Source organism: Sardina pilchardus, chromosome 18, assembly GCF_963854185.1.
Source record: "Sardina pilchardus chromosome 18, fSarPil1.1, whole genome shotgun sequence".
In the NCBI taxonomy this organism is placed as follows: Eukaryota; Metazoa; Chordata; class Actinopteri; order Clupeiformes; family Clupeidae; genus Sardina; species Sardina pilchardus.
In genome coordinates, this window is record NC_085011.1 from 6,779,983 (window position 1) to 6,804,982 (window position 25,000).

The window sequence follows — 25,000 nt, forward strand, 5'->3', positions numbered from 1 at the left end:
GGGACAGGATATGCAAGGACGCCGACGAGTGACACCCGCCTGCGCTCGACTGGGTCGTTTGGCTGCGAGCAGAAAGACGATAAAAAAAACCTCCTCACACATGTCCGGCCGAGTTTTTATATCATGTAATAACACGCCGCCTGTGGGGGTCACTCCGAGAAACTCCGAAAAAGCTTCACTTCACTTTTCATCGTTTACTTTTGTTTTAGTAGAACTTTATACAAGCTGTCGCAGATCTAATTTATGGGGCAGGACAGGCTGCCCCTAACTATGAGAAGGGTTCAAAATATGTTGAGATGGCGCACTTGTCTTGGTTCCAAGACACGCTGAAACATCAAACTTGGCCAAATATTTACATCTCCAGGATTATCATCATTCCATTTTCAGAATATTATGCGTCATAACCGTGCAAGTCACACTTGCAGGTTTATGACACAAACTGTGATGATTTACTGTATGTCTGATATATCCTCCGCTATCAAAAATACTGAAACACTCAAAAGTACACGAAAGTCTAATCAAATGCCTAATCAATCTAATCATTGACTAAGGACACAGAGGGTTATCAGGATGCAAAATATACATAACACCTCGTAGAGAAAAATGGAAAGCCTTATTTGATCCGTTTCATCACTTTGCAGAAGGCTAAGCACTGATTGAAAGTGATGTGTATCCTGATGTAAGCCATTGTTTTTAGACAGGACTGCTTTGTTCATGTGTACACCCTGGGGGTGGGAGTGGAAGGTCAAACTGCAGAAATCACATCCCAGTTGTTTTGCAAGTATTTTGACATCCACATTCCCAACCTTTACAACTCACACTCCCAACCTACATCATTTTCAAATTATCTGACCATTTCTGCATCGCCAGGGTCACCCAGAACACACCTCACTTCTCCATTGATATTTGCCCCTTCGTCACCATGTCAGCTCCCCTGTACAGTCTCAATCCTATTCACCACCACCCGCTCCATGTGTGCGGAATTAAGACAAGGCCGGGGGCCTGGGGGGGCATCTGTATTTTTAGTGATAGTGATTACCCTTCACGGGGAAACTGTCAAAAGGTGGCTGTCGATTGACGTGTCAGGCACCCTTGGCCGAGACGCAGCTGGTTTGCCGAGCGTCTGCTCGCATTCCAGGGATTGGCGGCCTGAGTGTCTATGGATCTGGGGTCACGCGGGTTAATGCTGAAACAGATGTATGCGGATAAACACGCTAAAGAGGCTGCTGGCGGACTGGATGGTGATTATGAGGCTCATAGTCTGAGTCTGCCATTAACGGGTATGCTTCCCATGGGTGGGAAAGTGAGATGCCACGGGCCTTAAAAATACAGCGTGCTCTGGAGAGAGAGATATGTACTGTGTTACGCTTGAGGGAGAGCCATGCAGATGTGGGGAACCCAGGTCTCCCTTTAAAATATATATCAGCTCACGGGTCTCCTGACACAAACTACTGGGGGTGGTGGGATTAGGTTTCCTCTTTCCGCTCCCTCTCTTTTTCTCACTCAACCCTCTGTTTCTCTGCCTGTACTCTCTCTCTCTCTCTTTCTATCTCTTATTTTCTCACACACGCAGTCACACAGACAAGCACACAAGCACACACACACACGCACGTACGCACACCCACACACACACACACACACACACTCTCTCTCACACACACACACTCACACACACACACACACACACACACACACACACACACACACACACACACACACACACACACACACACACACACACACACACACACACACACAGAAACACACACACACACACACACACACACACACACACACACACACACACACACACACACACACACACACACACACACACACACACACACACACACACACACAGAAACACACACACACACACACACACACACACCCCTACTCTTTGTCTTCCGTCACTGCCCTATCTGTCTATCGACGATATCTGAGCCGGGGAGATTCGGCTACTCACATCTCGGCCATGTTGTCGGGCAGGTTGGCGGGGATGGCGGTCAGTCCCTTCCCCCGGCAATCCACGATGTTGTTGCTGCAGGTGCACATGGCGGGGCAGGAACCGGCGGACAGGCTGCAGGACGGGGCGCCTGCACTCTCCGAGTGCCCTGGAAGAGGTGAAGCAGGGGCACAGCAGGTGAAGCAACGATAACAACATGGACAAAATGGACAGCACAAGCAGGTTCAACACGCAAAACACTTCACATGGCTGACTCGGGGAGATGTAAACCCTTTTAGGCCTTTCTATAGCGGAGCCACACGGCAGAGTCATACTTTTAGGACCATTTTACAGCTTGATCCTGGTGAATAATTCACGACGGGACGACGTGTGTGTGCTTAGTGTGTGGCATGCATTTACACTGAGGTACACAGAGATCTCATCCTTTATGTCGTGTGTACTGTTCCAGGGTCAGGTGATGAGGTGTTTCGAGGTCACAGAACCGTGTGCTCGTGTAGAGCCGTGTGATTGTGGTCAAGGAAAAAATAGGGATTATGGTTTTCACACAGGAGTTCTCATGAGGATCATAGAGGAGAGGGGAAATAATGGGGACGTGGGGAACAAACTCGGGACAAAAGCTTCTCTACATGTATGGATTATTCCTCACATGACTGTCTACATGCACACATAAAAGGACACATATTTCCTACTTAGAAAACCGAGCTTCAATTTACAGTTCGCGGCATTCCAAATCACTCTGGTGATAAACAATATTATACAATATCACATAATAGATGCCAAATATAAAGAGGCATTTCAGGGCCATTTTGGATCACTCTCTTGGCTGAGGACTCCCAGAGGACCGTCTTAAGGACTGTCCTACGAAATGTCTTACCATGTAATGGGGGTGCGTGGGGAGGACATGTTAATTTAATCCATTGATCTCGTTATGCACCACTAGGTTTGTGCTCCGTGAAGCAATTCTGCCAGGAATACTTGGAATTGTGCAAGTTCAGCTCTTTCATTCTTACACCCGTGCGCTTGTTCTTGAAACCAAAGGCGCCAGCATTTGCATACAGCGTACACATCCCTTGACATTCTCTTCCGTTACCTTCTCTTTTTTTTCCCTCAATAACATTCTGACTCTGTCAGAAGTAGTGCATGCGTTCCACAGTATTCACAGCCTAACCCAGAAAGGCAATAAAACAGATTTTTAAATGTGCTAATTTGCCTTGCCGCTTATAAATCTACAGGGTTTTGAGTTTCATTTCTTTTTTTTTTCACCCTCTCTCGCTTTTTTTTTTGAAAACCATGAATATTTGATTGGTGCTCTCTCTGAGTTCTGGTTGAGCTGGCTGCAACAGGGGGCTGCCTACTGGTTTATTTATAACTGGAGAAACCCATCCAGCGGACTGGGAGACGGCCTGGCGTGCGGCGGCCTCGGCACTGGGACACGACGAGCTGCCTGGGAAACAGGGACAGAGGGACGAAGAGAAGAGAAAGAGAAAGAGAAAAAGAGAGAGAGAGAGATGAAGTGAGGGAGAAGAGGAGGGAAAGAGGAGAGTTGGGAGAAGAAGAGGGAACGAGGCCAGGTGAAATGGAGGAAAGAAGAAACAATGGAGGAGCTGGACAAAGAAGAAACACACAGACAGAGAGGGATCAGAGTGAGTGAGAAAGCTGAAAAAAGGGAAGACAGGAATAGACAGAAATGAGAGGGAAAGTTGGAGAAAAGTAGCGAGAATTGGAAAAAGGAGAGCAGGAAAAAGTGGAAGAAGTATGAGTGAGTAAAAGAGCGAGAGAGGGAGAGAGAGGGAGAGAAAGAGAGAGAGAGAAGAGAGAGGGAAGAGAGAGGGACAGAATAGACGGCGGGCTGGGACTAGCGTGAGTAGAGCGGCGTGATCCCTGAAATACCAGGCAGGCCTGGCAGCGGCTCCTCGGCGGGGATTAACAGCCCCGACCGTGTGAGCATGAAAATGAATTTCCAGCGCCTCCACGGCCCGCCGCTCCGCCAGTCAGCAGAGAGCCCGGGATTAACCCTGCTAAATCAGACGTAAACCCACGTCTGCTAGTGCCGTGGCCGTTCCCATTTGTAAACACAGCTAAGCACTCGCTAAACAAGACTTGCTTTTTCCAAACCCTTTACCACGTCTGCCGCCCTCTACAGTATCTCTACGCATGGGGAGGAGACCTCCCGTATCAGTGCGTTCTCTGCTCACTTGGAGTGCTGCACTATTAAAATTCTGGCACCAGCTCATGGCCCATTGACTTAATGGCCTCCGTTTAAGTGCTTCACTTATCACAGGCATGTGTTTCTGGGGTTGAGATGGAATAATGGCGCTGCACAGATAATGTTAGTCTATGACAAATTGGGGAATAAATGACACCTTGTACAAACAAGGGAAGGTGGAGAAAAGTTGCCGTAATGAGCAGGCTGCCTCGGTCTCGATAAGCGGATTTGTGATTAAACATGATGAGGGGCTGGCGACTCGGGAGAGCGAGGTTATTCTTGCGTCGAACAGCAAGCTGTTGTGCTACCGTAATTGCAAAGTTTTTGCTGTCTCTGGTCCAGGGAGGGAGGGAGGGAGGGAGGGAGAGTGAGTCTGCAAAGGCTTGTGTTTCCACTATTGTTCACATTTCTTGTTCGCTAGCAACAATACTGAACAACTCTCCTCCACCTCCTCCTCCCCCCTCCATCGCCTCCAAACAGGAAATAAGAGAAGGACTCAGGGACCAGCGGGCAGCCATCCGTGAAGTTCTCAAGTGGCTCTGAGCTCCTCCACTAGCCTCCATCCTCCTCCTCCTCCTCCTCCTCCTCCTCCACCCCTTCCTCCTCCACCACCACCATGTGTCACCGCCACCCACGCCCCAAAATCCCACGCAGGTGTCCCAGCACAGATACACACCAAGCCCCTGTCCGACCCTCCTCCACCCCCCCCCCCCCCCCCTCACCACCACCACCCCCACCGCCCCCTCTCCTCCACCCGAAAGCAGAGAACATGCGACTGTGTGCCAGCGAGCCACTCTCTAATGATCGCCTCGCGGAGAGTTCACTCGCTGGTCAGGCCTCTGGTGGCTCCCTGCTCCGTGTGCGTCTCTCTGCACATATTTTGTGAGCTGCAGTACATTAAGGCACTGCTGCATTCCTTACGAAGTAGCGTTCGAAAGTGCTCTTTTTTTGTCTACGGAGAGAAGAAGACAAAAAGTTCCCAATAAGCACAAAGCGGCACCATGTCTCATTTATTACGATGAATGTTTTTTTTTTCCCTTAGGGACAACTGGTTATTAAGAACACATTCAGTCCACTTATTGCCCAATCCCACTGGCGAGCCAACCCTATGTCTTGCTGAATTGGAACACATCCACAGGCTCTGTCCACATCCGATAAACAAAAACCTCACATATTTCGCACAAAACAATTTTAATTAATGCCCTCTAGTGACAAATCTGGTATTTCAGTAGTCAGGGTGCATGCACTACCAGGCCCTCTTCTCCCACCATCGGCCATGGCATTCTGACACAGTATCATGTGACTCTGGGTAATCGACCAGTCTACTCTTCTGCGTCAGCCAGAGCCCACTGGGTAGCTCTGTTTCCAGCCCTGGGCTGCCAAACTTACTGCAGAGTGAGAGTTTCTATCTCACATCTCACCCACAAAGAGCACGGATGCTGACCAGTGATTGAGCGCAGGGGTGTAACAGTATATGCAATAAGATTGATTTGAAGTACTGTAGGTCTATTTGCGTAAAGGTAATGCAATATCGGTAAAACACTGACGTCACACAGGCTCAAAGAAACAACCAAAAATGAAACCAAACAACCTGTATTTATAGCTCAAGCTCATGATATTTGATCATGTCAAAATTGCACGATTTTCCACCCAAATCAATCGCCTCTTGCTGAAAGAACTGAAGCACAAATACTCTTACTCAAATGGCAAATAAAATGAAAAATAAATTGAAACAATAATGACTATAAAAAACACAAAATAGCAAATTCCCGAACTAAAAACTGTACGATGGCTCTGTTTGTTAAAGTGTACTCCGTGGGGGCATAGAGTGGGATGAGAGCTCCCAATGCCAATGAATACTGCATGTGCTGTCATGCTACATGGATGCATGAAAATCACCAGCCATACAAATGGACCTGCCCTCGTCACAGTCCCCCAACTCCCGCTCGATTGCCCCGACACTCCTAAACACAACTGATGTCCCCTCTGTAAGTGGAGTACGTATCCAGAGGACCCCTGCCTCTGAGTAAGGGCCTGTGTGCTCACAAGAAAGGGCCAGCTGCGTTTGGATCCAGTCCGTCCGTCCGTGCCCAAAGGAAGCATTCGCTGTGACAGAAACAGGCTGTTTGTGAGTCGGCGTCCTCAGCTGGAGGCTCGAGAGGCAGGGGGGGGAGGCCTGATGGGTCAGTGCCCATCTCAGGGTTCCTGAGGAGTGGCCATGCTGGGACAGAGCTGACGGTGGCACCAGAGAGCTCATCTTTGCTCCGTGCGTTCTCCGTGGCTCAGGCCCAAGCTGCGAAGCCCCGACCCTGAGCCCACACCTGCACCTGCTGTTTCCAGGAGATGACCTTGCTAACCATGTTGGTTCCCATGCAACCTCTGGGCACACACATACACACACACACACACACACAGATAGAGACACACACTGGTCCCTGATAATCCTAACAGGTTACGGTATCCGAAACCCCTGGGGAGGGACTAATGCACCATCTGGCCTCTTTGGCTGCATTACCTCAAAACCTGGCAGAGAGTCAAACGTTTGCGCTCTCTCTTTTATGTGAGGCAGGGATGGGAATGGGGTGGGTGGGAGTTGGAGGTGTGTGTGTGTGTGTGTGTGTGTGTGTGTGTGTGGGGGGGGGGGGGGCTGCTGTTCTGCCAGCTGCCTCCCAAGTGAGGGTGAGGATGGTGATGGTGGTGGTGGTGACGGAGGGGGGGGGGGTGTATTTGCTGTCAGAGGCGGGGTGCATCAATCGGGCAGCATGCTGCAGAGGGCCCTTCAACTGAACTTTCACAAGAGTGGCTGACCTGCCAGCTCCTGGAGCCACTTTAAAGTGCAGAGAGCAGGGCTCACCTCCCCCAGCAGCCCCACCCCCTCTCCCACCAGCGCCCCCCGCAGGACCTGCCTGTCAGGTGTGATTAGCGCCTCCTCTCAAAGGCAGACAGGCAGATGTGGGACCGGCAGCGAGCGCAGAGGTGGAGACAACTACAGTGAGGAGTGGATGTGTGTGTGTATGTGTGTGTTTATGTGTGTGTGTGTGTGTGTGTGTGTGTGTGTGTGTGTTTGTATGATGTGTGTGTCTGTGTGTATGTGCATTTGTGTGTGTGTGTGTGTGTGTGTGTGTGTGTATGTGCGTGCGTGCGTGCGTGTGTGTGTGCGCAGTAACATAAGGTAAAATTTATGAAGGTTGTCAAACCCCACCCCAGCGGGCACGTACCTGAGCAGGAGAACTCGTGCTTCTGGATCTCGGCCACGTTGAGGCCGCGGAGCGGTGGCGGGCTGGAGCACTGGGTGAACAGCCCCACCGTGGGCCTCTGCCGCAGCCACTGGGCAAGCCACGCCAGGTGGCAGTCGCAGTTCAGGTTGTTGGAATGAAGGCGGCTGGATTCACAATAAAAACAAACAAACAAACGGGGGAAGAAAAAAAAACACACACACACAATTACCTGCTGTAATCTGAGAATAAACCGCATTCATACATGCAATAAATAATAACTGCTTGATTTATTACCATATATGACCATGCTATAATAAAAGCAATATCTGTTAGTGTGTAACAGTCTGGATCAAATTTCACAACCTGACAAATTAATTAACATTTTACATTCCAGGCCATTTGTCATCCGTCACAATGCTGATATATGAGAGATCCCTTTCTCTCTAAATCTTAATTTGTTATTTGATAGTCCTCCTTGTGGCTTTCTTCCTCCTTACCATCAACAACTTATGGAATTTGCAGTGTGGCATCTTGTTCCTGATGAGTGAACTTAGCCAAAGCCTCTTATAGTCCTGTCAGTTTTCTCTTAATAGTACAGAAAAGCGCTGCCAGAGCCAATCCGAAACCTATAACCCCCCAGGGTCTGGTTCCCATTTTCAAAACCATTACGATCCATTCTTCCTCAACACCATTATCTTTCCACATCTTCGACAAAACCAGGAATGTTCATCTCTGAATATAACTGTGGAAAACTGCAGCGATTACCCACTCCGAGTTCCCATGCGCGGCCCAAAGTTCCAAAACCATGGCAAATAAAAAAAAACCCAGACGAGAATCAAACTGTGGTGATTGTAAGAAAATTTTTGCCAAGATAATTGTTTTAATTCATACATGCTTGCACATTTTGTAAATATATTTAGACAATAGGTTTGTGGGGGTATTTATTTCTGGGACAGTTGTTCTGAGTGTTCCTCGGACCGACTGAGGAAATGGTTTCTGGCGTGCCTACAAACCCAAATGTGGCCTATGGCTACCCACCAAAATTGCATGGAATGACACAGTGTGTGTCTAGTTGGATATAACCAGCATGGGACCTCCGTGGTTTTGCCTGCTACTCTGTAGCCTGCTGAGTGTACTAAAAAGATGGAGGTCACTGGGTATATAAGATGTCATAAAACCCCATTGCGGGTTGGAGTTTGGCTTAATGTAATTGCCCTAATCTTCAATGATAACTTTAGCTCCTCTCTTTTCGTCTCTGTAGACAATGAGGTGGGTGATTGAGCCAGGCAGTGAAAGAAATGCTTTTGATGCCATCAAATTGAAAAGCTGTTTTTGCCTTTTTAACTTCTCGTTAAATGTTTTCCTTGTTCTCTGGCAAAAGGGTTATTTCTGTTCCTTCAAACAGGACATGAGATTCTAAGCAGATTTATTTTGATGTGCCAGTTATTATCTATTTACTTATTCAGTGTATTTGTTAGGGGCCGTGTAAAATTTTTGACAAAAATGTTGCCATTTGATGCATTGTACCAGAGTTAGCCATAGGCTAATTTACATCTATAGTCCCCAGACAAGGCCCTGTTTAATATCCAACAGACAACATTTCACAAACAAGACAGAAGTGTTCTGTTCTGTTCTGTTCTTGCTGTTCCCTTAAATACTCTGAAGTTGGGGCACTTAATGATCTGTTGAGAATGAGAGGGCGTGTTGGGCTGTGTGCTGTGGTGGCGGAGAGTGAGCGATGATACTGGTGACTGGTGGGGCTCAGGGAGGTCGGTTAGCGTTACTCACAAGGTCCGCAGCTTGGGCATGTGGTTGAAACTGGAGACAGGAATACTGCTGATGTTGTTGTTGTTCAGGGTTCTGCAGAACACGCAGGGAAGAAGAGAACATAACAATCAAGACGGGTCGGGTGAATCATCATTGTCCCCGCCCCCCCCTCCAGAGGCCTGCCGGAGTGAAACTCTCCCACACGTGGTCCTACCAGCACGCGCTCCCCTCTCTCCTGTGTGCGCCGGGGGAGAACTCACATCCTGGTGCTGTCTTCTCATCCTGCCACCCACCCCTCTACCTTTGCCTCACCTTTTCCCTCTCTTTTCTTTCCCTCCTTTCTTCTTCTCCTTCCCCCTCTCTATCTGTCAGTGCCACCCCATAGGGATAGCTTTTCAACCCACCCACATAGAGAACAGAGAACACGGAACCCAACCCAACAGTCTGCCACGGAATGAATGATTCTTCTTCAGAAAACTGCCTGCAGTGACTGACGTGGCTGCCAATACTACCACTAGACCACGACTGTGCTTAACCAGCCCATCTTCCTTACAGATATCCTGCAGACAGAGACTCTGATACGCATGGCAAATATTGTTCTGATGGGTGATGTCTTTGTGTGAACAGTAGCAGGCAGTCAGTTTGATGAAGGTAATTGTCTAAGGTCTGGCCACAGTGACGGCTCAGCCCCCTCCTGTTCCTGCTTGGGTCCCAGCTGTGCTTTGAGCCGAGCGGGTCATTTCAATCAGGCACCTCCCTGCCCCACTTCCCAAAGGGCCCACCCGACCCCCCACTCCTCCTGGCCTCCATCATAAACAAGCAGCCATCACAAAGCCATATGCATATTTCACATCTCGGTTGCATTCCAATCTCCTCCTTAGGCCCCCCTGGTAAATTAATGGACCATGCTGATGATTAAAGCCCTTTAGGTGCATGGAGGCCTGACCTGAGATCTTTATTTCAGCGGCAGTTATTAGGGCAATGTCAGTCTCTTCATTTCATAAAGTGCTTTCAGATAATGAGTCGAGGAAGGGAGGCGGGGGGGGGGGGGTCGTTCTTTTGTTGTTGTGGGAGAGGTGTTTATGTGGTGGAGCAGGCAGGCAAAAGCAGATACTCACAAAACCTCCAGGCCTCGGAGAGCTCGGAAGGCGCCGTCCTCGATACAGGCGATGTGATTCTTGTCCAGCTGCCTGCAAGGGAGAGAACACAAGGAAGAGCGATTGCGTTATTTCACCGCGCGTGGAATCGATAAACATGATCTGTTCCAATATACTCGAGACAGGGCAATTACGCCAAACAGCTCCCGTTCGCTGCTCACTGGGGCTATGATTACGGCCGGCCGTGGCGCATAACGGTAATCATTCCCATAAGCAAGCCGTAAGTATTGACTCAGCGGGTACCGTCATTGTGCCGTGCCCACTGAAGTCGATAGAGATATACAACAGTCGGTGTTGATCGCATAAGTGTGGGTGGGTGGGTGTATGAAAAACTTGAGGGGAGGCTGAAAGGGAAAGAGATGCGTGTGTGTATGTGTGTGTGTGAGTGTGTGTGTGTGTGTGTGTGTTAGGGGGAGGGAGGTATGGGGTGGGTATGTGAGACTAGGGGGGTGGTGCGTCTGCTCCAGTTATTCGACTCAGACAACATGAAAAAGAACGACTCCTGTGAGACAGGGGTGAAATCGGAGGCAGCTTCTCCGATGACAACTGTGCACTCATCCGTTAAGTCAGGGGAAATGGATGATGTATGCAGCGCGAGATGCATTCCTGTGAATTGATCTTGGACGAGACCTCAACAGATAGAGCAGGCTATTCGAGCCACAAAGAGGAATCAAAAGCATGCGGCTCAATGTCAATCAATGCTTCCCTGTCACAGTGACGCAACATTGGATAAGGGTTGCCGAGCCATTACTTACACAAGAGGACTGAATTGCCATCTCATAGAATCTTAAGGGAAACACTTACAGATTCTTAATGTCGGTTGCCCCACGGAAACCCTTCCTTGGGATGGCCTGGATGAAGTTCTCGCTCAGATCCCTGCAGAGAAATAGAAGCATTGCGTAAGTTATCAGGCACGACACAATAAGAATGGGCTACGGCTTCAGACACACACAACAGAGGACTGTTTGAGGTCTCCCATCATCATTAGCAGTTTATATATAATATTGGGTGGTAGGCTTGGAATTCTCTCATAGCCCCAAGCAATTTCCTTCAGGGATAATGATCTGACCGCCAAGCAGAAAATGCCTGTGTTTCAAACATCGTGTGAGACATGCGTGCGTTTTTATCCCCCCAATTTCAACAAAGAGATTTAAAAATCTGTCAGCAACCCAAAAGAGCGATCTTTAAAATAATTCACAATGTTGGGGGTAGCATTGCCTGCATTCAAATCATATCTAAGTAGCAGGACGTGCCAGAATTTTTTTGGGTTTTTTTGCCCGGGAAATCTTTCAGTTGTCAGACAAACATGCAAAACACCAATTACAAGAGGCTCCAGTGTGGGGTCCCTTCAAGATTGATGGGATGGATTCAATTGGGGGGGGCTAACAAAGGCCATTGATGGAAGTATTTGCGGAGAGCGAGAGGATAGAGAAAGTGGAGGGGAGGGATTGAGAGATTGAGGATGAGGGGGAAAGGAAGGCAAATGAGTTTAATTAGCATGTGCTTTTGTTTGGACACTAAATAGTGGGCTTCACACTCTTAGGATGGAGAAAATCCTATCCTCCTCTTCAACCACATTTAACATAAGAAAGGTAAAAAACGTTCAAAAGCATTGCAGCATACATATTTGTCCAGGTCAGCATAGAGCAATGCACATCATGCTGCAAGCAAATGGGTTGGCAATGAATACTGCAATCTGTGCCTTTACAAGGCACTCAATCATATGCTCCAGACTTTTACATCAATCTTATGGAGTCAGATGCGTAGCAACACACCCTTTGAACACTAGAGATCTCGCTGGCATTCCTACTGTAGCAGCCGCTGCCAATGCAGGCACCACTTTTCACGTCAAAGCCAGACATCAACGGTGCGCTGCCTGCCACACTATACCGGCCCTCCGACGCGCGGCGCGTCACACTCGCAAGCATGTTTCCCCTGGTGATTTATTAATCTTCAGACGGAGTTTTAAAGAGATTAAAACGCCGGTGCCACAATGACTGTACTGTGGAATCCATCAAATGACTTGGGTGGTTTGGTCTTCACGCTAGAGCAGCAATTAAAACAAGTGTGTCATGGAGCGCTGCGAGCGTGTTGCAATTAACAGTGGAATTTGCACATTTGATTCTTTTGTTTGTTTGGATGTGCATTGCAGTCACGTTCAACGTCGACCCTTGTTTCAGCAGAGAGAGAGAGAGAGAGAGAGAGAGAGAGAGAGAGAGAGAGAGAGAGAGAGAGAGAGAGCAACGTCTCCGGGATACTGTTTAGACATGTACAGTATTGTGGAAGAGACCCACCAAAGAACCAATGTCCCGTGAATGTTGCATTAGCGGAGGACGCAACCTGTTGATTCTTGTTTCATTCTTTAGGCCGATCATGGTGAATTATGAATGTGTGTTTAACATGACTTGGCTTATGCGGAAGGTAAATGATACATTGAAACCAGTCACCTTAAATAAACTACTGGAGGAGACATTCAATTATATTAACGACGGCACATTCCTCTCGCACAGACATCAGCTTAGCTGGCTTACGTTCAGCAAAGAAAATAAACACACCCTCACAATGACGTATTAATGAACTCGTTCTATCTGCACGACTGTCCTTGGGCTGGTTTTCCACCACACACACACACAAAAAATAAAAAAAAGCTTGTGATGTTTTCGTTAACATGGGAAAAGCAGCTGGAGTAGAAGGACAAGTCAACAGTGCTATTTACAATAGGGCAGCCATGATGAGGGGGCCAGACAAGGCATCCAGAAACTACAAGGGAGGATTTGAAAGCAGCACAGGGCCAGCACAGCGGACCAGCATCTGCTCATGCATATATCAATTCAGCAAATGTTCTTTTTTTTGATTCGGCTTATTATAATCTGATACACAAATGGGAAATAAATTACATTTGAAGGCATCTGTTATGTGTAGTGAAAACCTTGTGTTTCGCCTCCTTCATTTTCAAATCTTGTAGCGTTGTTTTGTCCCGACAGATATGTTGGCGTGATTTGTCATTATTTTCTTGGAACACAGTAAAAACTATGCTTTCAGGGCAGCTGTCTTCCCTTCCATTCTGCAGAGAGCGAACCCTCTTGAGTTAAGCTTTGCTTAACTACATCTTCCACTTATCATACAAACAGTGACAACTGGAGAGAAAAATAGTGACATGAGAGAGAGGAGTTTTTCACTGCTCCAAACTCTTAAGTTAAGAGCAAGAAATGCCTTTTTTTTGTTTGTGCTTATCTTTTAAAGCAGTGATATATCATTCTGAGGTAAATTCTGAGATAAAATAGATTTTTTTAGCGTGTCTACAAACTAGTTTTATGCCTGCAGACAAACAAAAGAGAAAGTGTTCTTCCAAATCTTCCAAAAATCCGAATATGCAGTCCGTGCTGAATATCCAAAATTAGCATCCTAAATCCTGTTAGCATGCTCCAAAGTGATTGGCTGGGGTTTACAATGGCTTAAGCGTGTTGATTTGAGTGGATTAAGCTTTGGAGTCGCGGGGGGCTAATTGTGCATCCTGGAAATGACTAATGAGAAGGCTGAGGTCCCAAATGATGGGGCGCTTGCTTCCGCCAGGTCCTCAGCTCTCGCTCCCCACAAACGCATATAATGGAATAATTGTCATGGTTCGGGTTTTTGTTTTTTGTCTGTGCGCTCTTTAAGGATTTACTGGACATGCCTATCAGCGGGCCAGTGCCAGAGGAATATCAAATTAAGCAGCTCCGCATTTTTGAATTTACACGTTATTTAAAAAGCAAAACAAGCCATCGCTGTGGGTGACCATGATGTGCTTTACATAGTTGGTGGTGAGGCGTTTTTCTGGAATGATCTCCACTACAGCTACCTTCAGACTACCAGTGTTGCAATGCTATGCAACCTCCGAGCCAGGAGATGTATTTGATGTACTGATGAGTGCGTATGAAGTCGACCGCAGAGAGTCATGTTGGCTTCATCCCTGCTTCAGATATTAACCATGGTGCTTGAGGAATGTCCGCTGCAGGACGGCTCTGGAGTCTGGCCCAAAACCAGCAGCTACACGCAGCAAAGATCAGTGCAGTGGCGACACAAGTTGTTACACTGACACAATGCACCCACTCAAGATATTTCATGCATTCTTTTCTTTTCACAAAAAAAGAGGTGCTCATTTCCCCTCTTTAGCCTTTCTCTGTGTGTGTGTGTGTGTGTGTGTGTGCGTATGGGGGGGGGATGAGGTATGGGAATAGACTGCTGCTGGTGCCTGTGCTTCTAAATGCACGTTCTAAAAGTGCATTCCTGTCAGCAGACCCTAAAGCACGCTCCTTGAAGAGGTGGTCCGCGGCGGCCTCTCCTCCAAATGAGAGGGCACAAAGGGAGCAGAACTAATTGGGGCTGGAAGGAGTTTTTTCGGAGTGGCGGGCCCCTGCGGGCTTTCGCCAGACAAGGGGCCCAGAGGTTATCAGATCTCTGTTCTGGAAAACAACAGCAGACAGCGGTAAGTTACACCGCCAGCCGCCGCAATGTTGTCGTAGTTACCCCCACCGCCACGGCCTCACCACCAACACCGCTCTCACCATTTCGCTTTTCCCCCCTCCTGCCCCCTAAACAGCTCTTGTAAAACGCTGGTAATTACCCTGCGGAATTTACCCAGGCCACTGTTTCGTTCGCATCAGCACTCGCGTCGCAGGGGTGGAACGGAGCCATATTGATTTCTGACCTTCTGCGTCTTCACACCAAAGGTGCCTGTGTGCTGCCGAGACAAAGCCAGGGGGATCTATATGCGTGTCTTTATGGCCGCGCTGCCCCCTGTCTGTAGTCGGCCATTTAGGCCCTCACAGCTGAGGCGCAGCCCTCCCTCCCCCGACCTCGTCCACACGACCCAACCTCTGCTCCACCTCCGCTCCTTAATGAGAGCAAAGTCAGTGACCCGCAAACCCACACACCCACTCCAGTCCATTCCTAGGCTCGGTCGCTTTGCTCCAGGTAAGCGTCATTCCAATCATTATCAAGCACGGGAAATAACGCAAGCCTCGTAAGGGGCAAAAACACTTTGCGGCCTTTGTTTTCCGAAGCCTGCAGCTGCCAGTCACCCGCAGGTGTGTCAGGGAAACCTGGTCTGTATTTACTCCTCAAAGCCAGAGCAGTGCATCACACTCCATGATTTTCAAAAAAAGTCCAGCTCACAAAAGCCGTGTTTGCAAACTCACCCTCCCCCCTCCAGCGACTGTCTATCTTTCATGTCATTCACAGCTCATTCATTTTGGAGGTGGTGTTACAACTATATGTCAGCACACGTGTTTTCGGTAGTTGTTCAGACGATGTGATCTTAACCAATTTCCACCGAGAGGACATTAGTCTGTGCTGAACCAAAAGCCAGCTAATTCCACTTAATCTCGTGCAGGAAACATGCTCAATAGCAGTGGGAACGCCAAAGCCAGGGCCCTGGAAGGAATTAGTGTATTGAGACCGTCTGCAGCTCACTAACCTTTTTTAACAAACTCTCTCTGCCATAATTACAGCTCTGTGCATGTTGCAGGCATTGCTCAAGATCTCCATTAAGAGATTACAGGAGTGTTTATAATAAAGGTTTCTGTTTGATTCACACCATTAACCTCTGATTGTATCTTATCTCGAGCCTTTTAAAATATCTTCACTTCTTCCTCCTCTTTACCAACCCAGACGCCAGAGCTCGCCTGGGGCCTTACTGAGATGTCCCTGTTGGGGTTGGTAAGCAGACTCAGGCTTTTCCTAAGGGGCTGTAACAGAGAATACAGTAACCACAGTTCTGGCCGAGAGTCGCCACAACACAATGGAAACCATTGATTTCCTCACCATTTCACAACACATTTCACTGCTTCACTGCCGGTTCGCACATTTCTCATAAATTGCGGAGAGGCGACCGAGCGCGCTGACATGTTGGCAAACTTGTACGAATTGGACTGTGCAACAGCAAAATTGTCTTTGGTTTAACACCATGCAGTGCTCTAGCACGTAATCGAGGCGAATCATGGTAATGGCAGTCAAGTTTTCGACAGCAAAGCGAGGACAAAACAATGTGCTGAGGGGAGGAATGCTCTCAGTCTCTGACTCAGCAACACCAGCAAAATGGCCTGCAAGGGCCGGAGATGCAGAGATATAATTGCTTCCTAACCAAAGGGGGGGAAAACTGAAAATAGAAAATATCAAGGAGCGCAATGAACAGGCAGTAGAACAAAAAAAGACTCAAAGTAAGAACAGACACAACGTGTCTGTGAGGCGGGAAACGCATAGAGATAACAAGGGACATATTTTTCTCTGCACAGAATGAGTATACGTGTCCTATGTCTCTGAAGCCACAACATGTAGTAGTAGCCTACATTTAGGCAGCGATCTCAGCCTCATGAGTGGTCACATCTGCCCGCCTCCAGGAGCCGAAGGGGTCAGCGACCCTTGGTGAGAAACAAGCTCTGGGTTTCCTGCCCCGGGCGTTTGGCTGTCAGGAGGCCCGGCAAGAGCCTGTCGGGTCCGACCATACTGCACTGGCAATCAGCCGTGCTGTTTAGGAGGGCACACTCCATTAGTTCTGTTAGGTCTAATCTATAGACCCGCATCCCCACTCCACTCCAACCCCCCTCTCTTTAATGCACACACACACACGCACACACACACACAGACACAGGCACACACACTCACACACACAGACACACACACACACACACACACAGAGACACACACACACACACACACACACACACACACACTCACTCATGCACACACACACTCACTCACTCATGCACACACACACACACACAGACACAGACACAAACACTCTCACACACAATTTTGTCTCTCTGTTGTACACCTGTTTTTTTCTGTCTGTAGTTATTCATCCAGAGACAAAATAACACCATTATGGCTGGGAAAGCACCAATTTAGCCCCGTTTCCACTGCCATTCCCTGGTGCCATTTGGAGTGCTCTAAATTAAATCACCTCAGAGGCTTTTAGAGGCCATGCTTTTCATGCTTGCTCGTTCACAAAGCCTGCTGCACTGCTACATGAGGATTCATGAGAAAATGCCTTCACCACCTTAGACGCTAAAACTGATCTTCTCCACAATTTAATCCATTTAGCCAATTTTATGTTTTAACTCTTTTAGCTCTGAGCTCTAAAAATCCTTTTAAAAAAATCTTGTTATCAAAATCACATGTGTGCCATGCAGCTATCTAGCCTAGAAGGGTTTTTACTGGCAAAATGTCAAACCTTTATATGAATAGCTTTAAAAACACAACCAAGTATCAGAAATAGCTAAACCTCTGGTGCACCTCCAAGGACAACTGGTTATCTACAGGAGCTGGCTGCACCCAGATCTGAGCGAGAGACGCTCTCTCCCCCTCGGTGGTGAATGGAGACTGTAGCAGTGCAGCGAGGAGAGAAGTTCATCTCGAATAAAGAGACATTCATCTCCACTTGCGACCATTGCCATCCTGTTTAAACAGTAGCTTGTAATTAGGCTATTAGTTCTTCATTAAGGGTCTCAATGAGGTGTGGAAAGCAGTTAACAGGATTGCGGGCTCCACCAAAGGCACTACAATCACTCTTTCTCTCCCTCCCCCCCCCCCCCCCCGTATTTTCCCCTCTCCCTCTGCACACCACACAGGAACACATGGGCCACAGAGGAGATCAGTTCCTTCTCCAGCGCTCCACTAATGCTCATGACATCCCTGGCACAGGATGGGGAAAGCACAAAAGCATCGCAAACGCTCGCCGCCTGGAGGGGAATGCGTTCGAGATCGAATGACAAACACATTCGTGCTCCAAATGCCAAGTGCCAAAGAAGATTTGAATTAATCATAAGATGGTGAGGAATGGTGGGGGCATCGTGGGGCTAGGGTGAGAGTGTTGATTATAGGCAACAACAACAGAGAGAGAGAGAGAGAGAGAGAGAGAGAGAGAGAGAGAGAGAGAGAGAGAGAGAGAGAGAGAGAGTGAGAGGGAGAGAGCAGACTTGAGAGTAAAAAGTAGAAGAAAAAGCGGGTGTTGTTAAGGAGAGAAAGTGTGTGAGCTTGTGTGTGTGTGTGTGTGTGTGTGTGTGTTTGTATATGTGTTCCAGGTTGAGAGGAATCGCAGATGAGTCTGCCGCAAGAGGATCTTGCTGTCAGTGCTTTCAGCAGACACTTCTGTCATGCCCGCGGGTTTGCCAAAGCACTTGGCCACATGCTGGTTCAGCTGGAGCGAGGGGAGGAGCCGCAGACACGTCTGTCTGTCTGTCTGCCCCCACCTCTGAACCAGGGTGCCCCCCCCCCCCCCCCCTCTCACCCCCGACCTGCTAATCAAACGCCACTCCAATTAACGCCGGCGGGGGCACACGAGGTGAGAATGACAGCCCCACGTTCCGGATGTTTCCTTCCGTCACCGACCGACGCCAGTGGAGGAGAGTAATAAAACACGGCCCTTGACTGCCTGACATGTCTGAGAGGTAGTCTTTCAACAAGCCGGGACTCAAGAACTACAGGGCCTAATATTCCAAACAAACGTCTGAGAGTAATAGAAACAGTTTGCCAAGCACATGTACGAAAGATCGCAGAGATTTGAGATTGAGACAGTGATAGCAGGATGAAAAAAAAAGAAAAAAAGGGACGTGAGAGAGATAGAGAAATAAACAAACGACAGGGGAAAGGGAGGGAGAGAGAGAAAGAGAGAGAGAGAGAGAGAGAGAGAGAGAGAGAGAGAGAGAGAGAGAGAGGGAGAGGGAGAGGTAGAGTGTTGGCAGAGCCCAGCAGCAAAGCTGGCAAAGACCATAAATCTTTCCAGGATCAATAAATACCTCGGCGTTCTGACAGACCTCCTCGAAACGCTTTCTAATGGCCAGATAATAAGACAACACCAAAACATGGCAAACGTCTCACTCAATTCATCTTCCTGAGAGACTACACTACACATCCTCATCCCGCTTACTCAAACCAGCAAAAAATCACAGCAAAAAAAACAAAACGACTAAGAAAAACAAATCACCATCCCCTTCCATGTAATGTGCCGTGTCCTGGGAGAGGACGGATGGGGTCGGAGGTGTTTTGCAGGGAAGACGGAGCAGGAGCCAGATGACGGCATGTTGGGAGGCCACGGAGAGATGAAAAGAGCGGGAGGGTGCTAAAAGCGAGGGATTAAAGAGAAAGAGCCAAGCTGTTTGGGCGAAGACGACGATGAACGCAAGAGCTCAATGCTGTGGCTTCCAGGCAATTGGGCGTCTGCCAAAAACTTTTTCTGGGTGTTTGTGGAAGCCCTGGGCTTGAAATAAGTATGTGTGTATTCATGTGTGTGTATGTGTGAGTGTGTGTGTGTATGAGTATGTGTGGTCCACGCTCCATCCCAGTCTCTCTGCTTCCAACACACCCCGTCTGGTTTGTGTGTGTGTGTGTGTGTGTGTGGTGATGGGGGTTGCTTGCCTACCACTGTCTCTTTGCCTTAGGGCCCCCACACCCCCTGCAATGCCAGACTCTTCCATCAGAAGGTGAGGCACAGAGGCAGGCCTACCACCACAATGACAAGCCTCCCACCACAGTGCTTTCATTAGAGGCTCACTGCAAAGCAAACCAGATCTGCCCCCCCCACCCATCTTGGCGTTACACAATAAATCAGTGGCATCCACAACCCCCCTGACCACAGATGGTTCTAGTTGGGTCCTCACACGCGCGTCATCGTGATCCCCTTCGGCCCTCTGTGCCTCTGCTCCGCACACAGGAAGCCAGGCGAAAGCTGACGAACGACGAGGGCCTTTTGATTAGCGGTAGGGACGAATGAAAGTCAAACAGGACTGGCTCTTTGAGAGACACTTTCTGTGATCCCCCCTCTTTTTCTTGTGTGTGTGTGGGGGGGGGGGGGGGGGGGGGCAGCTATCCTTTAAAAAAAATAAAAAAAATACTTTCACCACAGCTTAAGATTGTTCCCTCACTCCAAGAAGCTTTTGATAACTGATGGAGCGCCGCTCTTTGAAATGTCTTGGGTTATGCCACAGCTGCCTTCCAGAAAGATCTACTCCCACTTAAGCAGTCGCAGCTACTTTGAGGAGTGAAGTTGGTTGTGATGGATATTAAAGTAACACTTGAGTTAATGTCTCCGTACTTCTGCGACTGCCGTATGAAACTCCGCTCTCTGAATAGGTCACAAGATTAATGTCTGTCTGCTAACTAAACTAAATATTATAATAATGCTTTCGTAAATAAATGATTAGCCTCTATGCCTGACCAAATGAAGTAGTTGGTAGAGAAAGACTGCTAGACTGTTAGCATTTGTCTCGCCGCTCATGACTCTATTAAGTGAGTCTCACTACATCAAGATAGTCGGTACACTCTTGATTAAATTTAAAGCCCGGTCATGTATTGCCAGTAATATATCCACTGGCTGCTCATATCCCCCCCAGACGAAATGGGTTCCCTTATTTATTTCTTTAAATATAAAAGCAGTCAGCAGGAAAGACCTCATTAAGATGAATTATCTCATTTTCAACCATGCCCTCAGGGATCGATCGCACAAGCAGCCTCCACACAAAGTGGCCCTGAAAAGTTAACTCTTGTTTCACTGACTCACCGAGACACACACACACACACACACACACACACACACACACACAGACACACATGGCAAACATATACAGTCTGTATGCAAAGGCCTGCAGTGAATGGCTGTGAACATTCTCAAACATAAATTCAAGGAACGCTGGTTAAAAATAGAACCATAAATATTAATTTTCGACATGCAAAGCTGAAATCCGTTCCCTCCGTACTTCCTTCGACTGTTCCTTTCATGTCTACATTTTAACGTCCTGCACAAAGAACAAATTCAGTACAGTAACGTTTACAACCACGCTCTCAGATCTAGGGACCCCAAGAACCCTACTCCTCTATGCTTAGATCCATTTGGATGATTAAGGAAGCGGCGCGGTGGGAGGTGCCTAAAATACCACTCATTTCTTTCAGACATAAAAACGGCACAGCCAGCTAGGCACGCAAGTTGGATGTGGGCTTGAAAGAGAAAAACAGAATGCCTGGGCTGCATTGGTGGTGTGACAAATGATTAGAGGTTCATTGATTTGCCTCAATATGTGTTTATGTGTGTGTGGGGGGGGGTGGGTGGGTGTGTGTGTATGTGTGTGTGTGCGTGTGTGAGTGTGTGTGTGCGTAGGTGTGTGCTAATGTGTGTGCAGGCACAAAACGCCTCTCATCCATCCGTCACGTCGTTGTCCGTGTCGTTCACTACAAATAGGAAGAGTAAAACAAAAAGCACGGAGGAGACGTACGGGAGGCGTAACTCAACAGCGATGGCAAATAATCCATGACTCCATTAGAACACTTTAGCACTCCAGCGAGCCCGGCTTCTATTTGTATCCTGCATTGTCAACCACAAGGGCGTTTCACTCGCTCAGGTTAAAAATAAATGCCCCTCCCCGAGCGGCTCCATTACCTGGATGACAAAGAACCTGTGATTGGCAGCACGCTCCAACCTCTGTGTTAGTATCCACGCAACACCGAGTGTTTGAAAATCAGCCACATGATAAAATACAACCACTGCGATGGTGAGAAATAAAACAAATCACAGCATTCTTTTACTCTCTCTCTCTTTTTCTCTCACACACTCTCTTTCTAGCTCCTGCTGTTTAATGAGGCACTGAACCCTACCTGAAAGAGAGAAACTGATCCAGAGCATTTGACCCTGTCCTTGCCTGGAAGCTCTGACCTGCCATCAGGCAAAGCCAGCAGCGGCAGGCAAAACCCTTACTGACAGTGCCCGGTCACGAGACCACCGGGACCGACACACGATCGCTCTGAGGAAGACATCAGGAGGAGCTATTTCCATCACGTTATAAACCCCCAAATGCACACTCTACACCGGGGCCTGACCTGAGCGAACACGCTAGTGCAAGTCGGTGGATTTTTCCCTTCACCCTTCCCCTTGGCTCCACATTAAAATAATAATCTACCGTTCAATGCACAGCCGCTTGGCCTAAATCGCATGCCAGGGAATACGTGGTAATGCATGGACACTTTTGCTTTCGAAAACCCCCGCTAGGGTGTCTGAACAGCCTCCCGGCCCTCTTAGCAGCTCCTGTTATTGAGCACATGGAAGCCATTGGCCCACTTTTTGTCTCGGAAGAAGGATGATCTGCCATCAGGTAGGAAAAGGGTTGTGATCCATTACGCTAATGCCGAGGGGAACACGTGAGCAAGGAGAGACAGCGGTAAAACACACACACACACACACACACACACACACACACATGCACACGTATATACACAGCTCGGCAGTGCCACAGGGAAGGTGACTACTTTCTCGAGCGAGGACGCCCTTTAAATCATCTCCCCATCATAGACGCCCACCTAGTCCAGGAGAAAAGCACTCAAAAGGCAAAGTACAGGAGTATGTGCCCATAAAGAGAGGTTATATATATATATGAGCTTGTACGTGTGTGTGTGTGTGTGTGTGTGTGTGTGAGCGTGTGTGTGGTGGGAGAACTCATGATCATGATCACAGGCGCTCACTTTCTCCAGGAGACACACATTCAAAAGGCAAACTACATAGAGTATATAGAGGTTACTACTTGGTGTGTGTGTGTGTGTGTGCGTGCGTGTGTGTAGAGTAGGTGCCAGAGCTCATGAATACACCCTTTAATAGGTTGAGGATGAGGTTGCGCGGGTCGACCGTGAGATTGGGATGGCCAATCAATACGAGGCGCCTCGGCGTGAGCTCCAGGGGAACGCGGCACGGCGGTGCGGAGCACGGGGGCCAGGACTGGGAGTCGGCCCACTCCCTCATTATTCCGGCATTTGAGCCCCTCATCCCGGGCTAATCTCCCCCTGCCTCATGATGTGCACTGATCAATGCCCCGCAGCACTAAACCCCTCCTCTGGCAGCACAACAAAGAGAGGAGGATACGGTGGCAAATATCATCCTCCACCACTTCTCCTCCTGTCCGGACTCCTACCACTTTGCTTTCTCTTCTCTTCTCCCTCTCTCTCCCGCTCTTCTCTCTCTCCTCCCCTCCCCTCCCCAAACGCATTGAGGGTCGGACAGACTCCTGGAGGATAGAGGCGAGGCAGATAGTTATCGCGCGGGTAATGGGATTCCCATCACTCAGGCGACGGGCATATGGCAGCGCTTAGAGTGGAGCTCGTTCTCATAATCGCGCACGGCAAATGATCCAGTTTTAATTATTCCGCTGCCTGCTCCGCGGGCTACGGGCCTTAATTAATTCACGCTGCGAGGTCGCCGACCCGGTGTCACTTTAAAGGATGAGATCTCTTTTAGTCAAATTGACTCCAAGCACAAACAGCCAATTTCTGAAATGAGATAAAAACACATCACCGAAAGCCAGAGGCCAACTTTTGGCACCAGTCTGTTCTTCCCCACTGTCATTCCTCCTTTCTCTCTCTCTCCCTCTCTTTCTCTCTCTCTCATACACTCTCTCTCTCTCAGTCGGTCTGTCTCCATCGCTTTCTATATACCTTTCCCTCTCTCTCTTGTCTCTGTCCCTTTGTCTTTCTCTCTTCGTGTCTCTCTCTCTCTCTCTCCCTCCCACCCTCCCTCCCTCCCTCCCTCTCTGTCCCAGCAGGTATAAATAACCGGCGTGTCACTGGGCCGGGGTGGAGGTGGGCTGAATGCCCGTGAGTGGGAGGCTTTGTCATCCCTCTGGCCTCCATGGGGGAGCATAAAGACAGAGCCAGAGGGACATAAATAAAAGCTTAAAACAATAAAGATATCGAGCCCCAGGCCCCCCCCCCCCTCATGCTGTGCTTGGCCATTGCTCCTGTTTCTCCCCCAAATACCACCCCCCACTCCCCAAGCCACCCCACCTCTCTCTAAGGGCAGAGGGCTACCATCCTCTTCATTAATCACACACCACCTCCCACCCCACCCAAACATCCACCCCCCCCCCCCCCCACACACACACACACACCAAACCGAACTGCTCCGTACAGATACATTCCGTATCCCACAGTTCCACACCCTTCCAGCCCTCCTGCGCCTGCGGCCCTCCGCTATCTCCCCAGAACACACGCGCGCGTGCGACATCAGAGACCGCGACACGCCTAGTGTCCGCACGTCGTTGCCTCCGGTGAGGAGACAGGTGCATTGTGGTCTGTTGAAGCGTCCATCGATCTACCGCCGCTACCGCTCATCCATCACGCCGTATTGCTCTGGGCGTTGTTTTTTTCAGAAGAGGGGGTTTTTAGGGGCGGCTGTCGCGTCAACACCGGAGGGCCAGGTCAACAAGCGCACGTCTACAGAACAATGCCACTGATCAATCTGGGCTTTTGTGGGACAAATACTCTCCATCAGCGTGTGCAAGGCAGGATGATGATGAATGGACACCACACACACACATCTGTGTTTGAAGAGAGAGAGGAAGCACACATGAGAGGATCACTGAGGGACACTGATAAGACACACGCACACACAAAAGCTCACACACACACACACACACACACACACACACATGTAACCTGGCCCAGTAGCCTGGTTGGTTTGGGGAAAGTTATCAGCTAACACACCAAAGAGGGGCTGGCGTCAAGAGGTGGAACACAGAACACACACACACACACACACACACACACACACACACACACACACACACACACACACACACACACACACACACACACACACACACAGAAAAGAATACTCTGCTTCCCCTGAGATCCCATAGCCACAGAGATGCATTGAAGGGGCATCTGCGTCGGT

At 48.7% G+C, this 25,000-nt stretch overlaps 1 protein-coding gene across 1 annotated transcript in view; it reads right to left on the bottom strand.

The window, feature by feature from the left end:
* Window positions 1-25,000, bottom strand: part of slit1a (slit homolog 1a (Drosophila)) — a 108,854-nt gene that overhangs the window by 38,211 nt on the left and 45,643 nt on the right. The window contains exons 5-9 of the mRNA XM_062519700.1: window positions 11,119-11,190; window positions 10,276-10,347; window positions 9,179-9,250; window positions 7,391-7,554; window positions 1,967-2,114 (exon numbers count right to left, since the gene is read on the bottom strand). Coding sequence (XP_062375684.1) covers window positions 1,967-2,114; window positions 7,391-7,554; window positions 9,179-9,250; window positions 10,276-10,347; window positions 11,119-11,190 — 528 coding nt within the window. The remainder of the gene's footprint in view (window positions 1-1,966; window positions 2,115-7,390; window positions 7,555-9,178; window positions 9,251-10,275; window positions 10,348-11,118; window positions 11,191-25,000) is intronic.